Raw genomic sequence first — 8,197 nt, 5'->3', positions numbered from 1 at the left:
GTGCCCGCGTGCTTGTGTGTGAGAGATAAGCTAAATATGTCCTGTAAACCAACTATGCACTATAAGCCACATAGAAGCATAATTCTGAAAGATGTCTGCATGCAGGACGCTTACATTTGTGTCATTTCACGAAAAATGCCAAATTCGGGAATAAAATATAGCCTGAATTCGTCTGTCCCACCGTGTCCGTCCAGTTAAAAGTAAACTTCTTGGAGGTGAGCAGTTGTGAAGACAGCAACGGGGCTGTGTCTGTGTGAGTGTGTAACTCTCCTCCTGCTATCCCTCAGCTGTATAAGATGTAACAGATACACCGCAACATGGCTGAAGGCACGGAGCAGTTCTAATCTCTTGTTTGGATCGCCTGTGAAGTCTGTACTCTGCTCCACAGTTCCCCTCTTCAGTCAGAGACGCCTAACATCATTGGACGTCGTCACCCCCTGTCCTAAAGTGTTCCGGTCGGTGATTGGCCCGCTGCGCTTTGGATGTTACATGCACCTCCGGTTGGTGTGTGTGAGTTTGTATGAGTGTGTGTATATGCGCATGGTGATGTGATGTACGGACTTTGTGAAGACCTGACTGTCATACAGCGGTGAAGCTATGGGTGTGTGAGAGCAGTGCGCAGTAGCATCCATTGCCAGTTTTATAGTAAGGCACCGACCATGACGCGCCGGAGCGCCTTTACGCAAGCAGGATGTCCACAGTTTGCGAATAATCACACAAACCAGCAATATTTCGGAGAGAAAATAACTATGTTTTAGTGCTTCCTTTTGTCATATTTTGGATACAAACAGGCCAACAAAGTGGAAGTGGATTGAGCGAACAGAGGACACGTTCTTCACAAAAGCAGCGATGGAGGAGCAGCGGGATTTGAACAGCACAGATAGCAGCGAGGGAGAGAGCGTCTCCCCGTCTCCCAGCCTGCCTTCGCCGCCCATACTACCTCTGCAGGTCGCCCAGCAGGCCCACAGAACCACCAACTTTTTCATCGACAACATTTTGAGGCCCGACTTTGGCTGCAAGAAGGAGCACGGCCTGGGCCCTCGGGAGAGGGCGCAGACCTCAGGCCGGGAACGCGTACACCCGGCGGTAAGCAGGCCGAGCCTTCCCGGGACGCCGTGCCAGGACTCAAATTGCAGCAGTGACAGCACTTCGTCCTCCGCCTCTTCCGCCTCTTTGGCCAGTCCCAAAAAGAGTAACGGCAGCTGTGGAGGAACTGCAGCCGCCTCCACCGAGAGCAGCGGCGTGAAAGCCGAGGAGAGAACTGGCGGCGGGGCCGGGGAGAACACGTCCTCCTCGCTGGTGGTGCTGAACGGAACGGCGTCCACACCGGAGAGCCAGCCCTTGCTCTGGCCTGCCTGGGTATACTGCACCCGGTACTCGGACAGGCCCTCATCTGGTAAGGCAATAGTTTCACGAAGAAAAACAACTCTAAGCATGCAATTGTTTTTGTTTATTGGAGGAATAGTATCAATCTTTATCACATAAAATGTAATCCTTCTTTTTCTGACACAAACACCAACTTACATTTACCCTACATGTAGCAAGTTTCTTTCAGACGATCAAGATACTTTTTTTGAAGAAAATAAAACTCAAAGTAATATTTTAGACAATTTTAAGATTGCAAACTCACAGGTGTTTTACTATCATATATCTTTATAACCTATTTTTAAATTGTAGATATATCTCCACTAACATATGGTGTTTTAATTGGAAATTGTTTAATAACGTATTTATGTTGTCAGGTCAGAGTTAACCTTCCTTGATCTCTAAGAATAGTTTATTTCACTATTACAATCCCAAATGAGATCGGTGGCAATTAGATCAGTTAGATTAAATATATTATTTTATCGAGGATTCAAACTAAACAAAAATAAATAGTTTGTATTTTATATTTTATCTTGTTGGACCAGACCAAGACTAACAAGTTCCAATGAAACATTTAATTCTTATTAACAACGATGATACTTTAGCTTGCGTGCTGTGTATACATTTACAGAATGAAAACATAAAGGTTATGTTTTTCCACCTTCTTGGTGAATTTCTATTTTGTTTTATTTAAAAAATTTAAATGTTTATTTAATTGTATTAAATGTTATTAAATATTATTTTATTTTATTTAATTTAATTTAATTTAATTTTATTTAATTTTATTTAATTTTATTTAATTTTATTTAATTGTATTTAATTTTATTTAATTTTATTTAATTTTATTTTAATTTATTTAAACTTATCCAAGAATTTGCAAAATAAAGTAAAACAAAACCAATAACTAGACCAGCTCTAGATCTTGTTTATGTTTTATAGGTTTCAAATAGAGATGAGAGAGCACGTGCAGGTCAGATTTTGAACATGAACCTGCAGGTGGAGTCAGATTATGTGTCATTCAGTTGTCTGATTTATTGAATAACTCCACTGTCTTTTAGACACAATCTGCCTTGTTATGTTTCCATATGCAGCTGACCAGCATTGCTCCTGTAGGATTAGGATTGTACAGATGACAGCTACAAGCCCCGCAGCTTTTGGCGATGTCTGACACGTGTTTTGGTTCAGGGGATCGACAGCAGACCTTTTCTATCGATATAAAGTCATTTCGCCCAGTGATCGCTGTGTGATCACGGTGTGTAACCTGTTGTCCTATACGAGCCGGCTGCTGTGGGATATGAGCTACTGTCAGTAAAGCATGGCGGAATAAAACACAAAGGAATTAGCCGTTAATAGTGGCTATCCGCCCTCCCTGTCGCCGCTACAGGAGACATTTTGAATCCATTAACCGCCTGTTTGATTGGGTCTGATTTCAGCCGAAATCACTCCTAGTTTCACCAAAACCACAAACACAACAGTGTGTGTGAAAAAGGTCTACGTATGGAGCCTTCTTGGCTCCATACGTAACTTTTCAATGATACTGGCTGTATTGAATGCTTTCTTTTATTTCATGATATCAAGTTATCTTTTACAAAAATAAATGATTAATCGGTTGTACTATAATTTGAAGTACTTTGTTAATCTGTACGGGAATAACAAACAATTAAGCCTACAAATAAATGTGTGTGTGTAATAATAACACACTTAGAGGTCAATTGTAAATATTTTATTTGTTTTATCTATGTTACATCAGAAGGACTATTTTTTGTGGGCACAAGTATTGTGCATTATTTGACTAGTGAGATATTAGCGTGCTTATGAATTTATCTTCGTTCAATCTGGCTGATCTTTAACTTTCCGTTTTTCTAATGCACATTTATTATTATTTTAGTGTTTTTCACTTATAAGTAAGTCTGTAAGCAGTAAAAGTGTGTGTGTTTAATATTTTTTTAAAAGTACTACGTGTCGACACTTAAAAAATGACGCAATAATTGTGTAGCGGGTATCATTGTGTGCTGAACTCCTGTGTGCTGTGTGTGTATTGTGTATCAGACAAACAAGGGTTCGGGCTACTGTATACATCCATGCAGTCACAACAAGTATAACATGATCTTTATATCGAGATATGCTGCGGAGAGCTGTAACTCTATTGTGTAATTCAAAATGTGTACAGCTTATAAAGCCCTCTGAGGCAAACTTATGATTTGTGATTTTGGGCTATACAAAATAAATTAAATTGAATTGAAAAGACAATCGCACAAATTCCTATGGGGTTATTATAATATTATTATTTTTATTTCATAAAAATGTTGCTATGATATGATTCATACTATTGCCAGTAAGACAAATACAAATAAAAACAATAATAATAATAACAATACGTATTATTATTACTATTTATTATTAATATTATTATTATTATTATTATTATTATTATTATTATTATTATTATACCTTTCACCATATGTTTAGAAAGTGAGAGCAATCGTCATATACATCATATTTAGTCCATCGCACACAGGCTGATGTTCACTGGTGATGTGTTTTTTCGATCTATTTGTTTCTCGCGAATTATTGTTCATTATGCGCTGAATATTTATATTCCCGCTCTCCTGTCCTTTCGCCCCTACTGCAGGCCCAAGGACACGGAAACTGAAAAAGTCAAAAAGCGGCAAAGAGGACAAGCGGCCGCGCACGGCCTTCACGGCCGAGCAGCTGCAGAGACTGAAGACGGAGTTCCAGGTGAACCGCTACATCACGGAGCAGCGGCGGCAGGCTCTGGCCCAGGAGCTTAGCCTCAACGAGTCCCAGATCAAAATCTGGTTTCAGAACAAGCGGGCCAAGATCAAAAAGGCCAGCGGCTTCAAGAATGGGCTGGCGCTGCAGCTGATGGCGCAGGGACTGTACAACCATTCCACCACCACCATCCAGGAGGACAAGGAGGAGGAGGACAGCGACTAAGGAGCCCGGCCGCACCGCGAGGGGACAGAACTGCGTGCTTTCCCCTGCTCTCCTCACACTCTGTACAATGTAAATAAATGCTATATATCTAATTTAATGATGAGGACGGGGACGGAGAGCTGAGAGGATCTCGCGCGTTTTGTCAGAAGTTCTCCTCTTCTTCATCTCCGTTTCCTCCTCTTCAAAAGTGACTATACAGCAGAACAGACTGCGGACTCTTCAGACTGACCTGCCACCGCAAAACCAAAGAGATTTTATCGGAAAACAGAGCCTGGACACTTCGAGAAACAATAAAAAAGAAGCATGTTGCTGTGGTTGTGGACGGTGCTGCTGCTGCATCACACAACGGCCCTCCAGCCACACACACCATCCGAACACCTAGACCAGCCATTGGCTTCATTACACTTTTGTTTTGTTGTTTTTCTGGACCAGCTGGACCAAGAACTGTAATAATCCCACAGTACACTTTACAGAGATGTCACACATTTGAAGTATCGAAAAGACACAATACAAGGCAGGGGCTAAACATACTTTAAAATCACTTGTGAGCACGAGAAACACAGTTTATTAAAGGGATATTATAGAGAAATGCTATAAAGTCGGGGTCTGAACACTGAGGTTATTGTGCCTTTTTTAAATTTGGGATTTTAACAATTTAGATGTTATGCTCTAACATTGTATGCTAATTCCATTTTAGACGCAAACTATTTCAATTTGACAATTTTCAGGCCAAATTAAATATTAAATGCATAAATGATTCAGTATTGTACCACCAGAATCTTGAAAAACTAAAGATTTCAACCACAGAAAACATTAATTAATAATGAACGGGGCAAATACAATTTGACCTCAGTATCTCTATAATCCTGCGTACAGTCTGACTTTATTTAGTCTAAAGTATTGCCGTAAAACAAAAAAAAATACACAAAAGATTGTCGAAATCCATAAAAATAGCAGCGTTCAAATGATTCACACTAATAAGAAACTATCATATTCCTGCAAATTCCTGATATTTGATTTTACAGTGACTTTATCTAACCTCATGGCTTCGTTAGCATTCTCTTCTCATGCTTCTGTTTGTAGCCGTCATGGGGTTTGTATAATATCCCTCTGAAAGTCACTACAGGATTACTACAGTTCATACAGAGGGGATATATACAGAAGGCGTACTGTATATACACCAAATCACAAATGGAGTATTTTGCCCCTTTGTGTAAATTTCCTGGTATTGCCTTTATTTTGACAGGTAAAGCTGCAAAGGCCTGCTGGCCTGCAAACATCTGAAATACACAGTATGTTAGAAGAGCAGGAGGATGTATATTTAAACCATGTTTCCAAATAAACACTTTTATATTGGGAAAAAGACAAAAAAAATCCTCAGGAAACACAGTGACCCATTTTTTTCTGGTGGCTGACAACGAATATTCAATTAAGAAATTGAGGTGTGTGTGTGTGTGTGTGTGTGTGTATGTGGGGGGTGCAGCTCATTGGTTCAAGTGAGTGGGACAACTGAATCCATATTCATAAGTCTTTGGAAAGGAGGTGAATTTACACTGCGAGACGGGCCGCTATCAGCGCTGTTCAAAGCGTTGCAGAGCATGAAATTGCTTCTCCGTCTCTGTGTTCTCTCATTTCATCAGCTAGCTCTCTGTTGCCTGAAACAAAAATATAGAGGTGTTGGAGCTATAGAGAGAGAACCTTCCTTTGTGTGTGTTTGTGAGACATTCAAACCGCGGCTCGGCGGGGTCAACGCCTACAATCACACCTCACCCAGAATGACGTGCATTAAATAAACAAAGCAGCCTAAACTTAGGCCTTCATTTTGAAAACTGATTTATATTTGAAAGTTTACACCACAAACAAATATTATCACAAAAATCTCTCAATCCTTATTTGTTATATATATATATATACATATATATATATATATATATTTATTTTCATTTCCACATTCCCTACGTTTCTTACACAATATATGGTTTTGACTATTTGTTACTAACAGTCCTAACAAAATATTTTTTTCATTTCTTACATTAAATGATGACTTCTTTTGAATTCAAAACCCTTTTAAAACAGATTCAGATACACTAATAATAATAATCCCATTAATTAATTCATTTTTGAGTGCTTGCAAGACCTGATGTTTTACCAAGATATACCCACAAAATATACATAAAAAGCTATCCAGTTAAAATTATATTTACAGTGGCATATTAAATTGTTTTTTTGAAAAAGGATAGATTGCTGTGAGCTTCTGTCAATGTCAGACTTCTTATGCAAAAACTGACTTCTGTGCGTGTTTAATAATTCTCAAAAGTGAATGCAAAGCAACAGCCATTTTTCTTTTCCATTCATCTGCTGGTCTGTTTAAATTAATGTATTGCTCTCGTCTTCTTCTTACTCGGCTAAATTACAGGAGGAGGCTTTGGTATGCATCTTTACTTTTGAGCAGATCATTATTTTATTTTCTGAGAGAGAGAGAGAGAGAGAGAGAGAGAGAGAGAGAGAGAGAGAGAGAGAGAGAGAGAGAGAGAGATGAACACATGTGATTTTAATGCCAATAAGGGAAAGATATGCGGAATAGAGAAATGCCCTCTGGTTAGTAAAGTAAATGAATCATCACGTTTATGTCATGCACACTAAGAAACTTAGAATACTTTCTAAAGTTGTGAGGAGATTTTTGTACAAGGAAACTTTAGAAATGTGTAGATAGATAGATAGATAGATAGATAGATAGATAGATAGATAGATAGATAGATAGATAGATAGATAGATAGATAGATAGATAGCCCTTTTTAAAAACATGTCTAACTTTGTGAAGCTGCTGAGTGTCTCAGATGGTAAACTGAGAGCTGTGTTGCTGCTGCTGACAGCAGTCCACTGTGTAATTATTTTGGACCAAATTACTTATCGAGTGAGCATCTTCCTGATGAAACCCAGTTATTTCCTCCAGCCTGGGGGTCATCTGTCATCCAGAGCTTCATACTTCCCTTATAGGAAGAGTTTGTCTCTTCTGTAATCACTCTGGAGCCAGGCCAAAGAAAGTATAACCCCCTCTTTAAAAAGGAAAGAAAACAGAGGGTAACAGTAGGCTGAGATCAATTTGTCAAATTCAAAGGTAAATGTTGTGACAGGCTGACTGGATCTTTGCCTCTACCTGTTTTCTTCCACTCTGCTGGTCTCAGATCTGTTGGGAAGAGAGGAAGAATATGCTTGCAAACACATGGCCCCTGTAATTATCCAATAGGAACAGATAATATAATTTATTCACTTGCTTCAGTCCTGCTTTTTCATTCCATGCATGTGCAGTATAATTGCATTATAAAAGTGTGAACATGTGTGTGAAATTAGAGTGTGATGCCAATTTCAAAACAATTAGACAAATTAACATTTCCCTACACTGTGTGTGTGTGTGTGTGTGTAGTAGTAGTGGACTGTGTTTGCATGTGAAGCAGAGGGACTGCAGAGTAGACGTGGCCACACAACTGGCCCTGCGGCTACAAAGCAGCTTTAATTTACATGCAAATGAAGGTAATAACCAGACTCACTGCTGCTGTCTTCCCTGCCGATGAAGAATTATATGGATGTACTGTATCAAAACCAACACTTTCTCATTCACGAGAAAGAAAACCAAAAGCTCTGATATATCTTTGCTCTGCCTGTGTGGGTCAATGATTTCTACGTTTACAGAGCAGGAGGGCTGACCCAGGATCTGAACGGGACCGGTGAGTTTTTGCTGCATTCATCACTTTTTCCGGTTCTATCAAAATAAATTATTTAAGTAAAACTGTTCTTTATTTTTTGACAGAAAAACAAACCCAATTTTTGATCTGAAGTGCCACAAATAGAATTCTAACAGCAATTTAAATAAGGG

The 8,197-nt window shown here is 39.2% G+C and overlaps 1 protein-coding gene across 1 annotated transcript; it reads left to right on the top strand.

Moving 5' to 3' along the window:
- Positions 1 to 623: 623 nt before the first annotated feature.
- On the top strand, positions 624 to 5,287 carry LOC137883639 (homeobox protein engrailed-1-B-like). Its single transcript, XM_068725202.1, has 3 exons — positions 624 to 1,396; positions 3,362 to 3,364; positions 3,998 to 5,287. Exons 1-3 carry the CDS (start codon positions 850 to 852, stop codon positions 4,321 to 4,323), a joined length of 876 nt encoding a protein of 291 aa, XP_068581303.1. The 5' UTR covers positions 624 to 849; the 3' UTR covers positions 4,324 to 5,287.
- Positions 5,288 to 8,197: the final 2,910 nt, after the last annotated feature.

The sequence above is a fragment of the Cebidichthys violaceus genome, unplaced genomic scaffold, assembly GCF_023349555.1.
Source record: "Cebidichthys violaceus isolate CVI_PGR_0920_01 unplaced genomic scaffold, fCebVio1.0.p SCAF_34, whole genome shotgun sequence".
Taxonomy (NCBI): Eukaryota; Metazoa; Chordata; class Actinopteri; order Perciformes; family Stichaeidae; genus Cebidichthys; species Cebidichthys violaceus.
The sequence above is the reverse complement of the archived record's forward strand: the minus strand, read 5'-3'. Positions and strand labels throughout refer to the sequence as shown.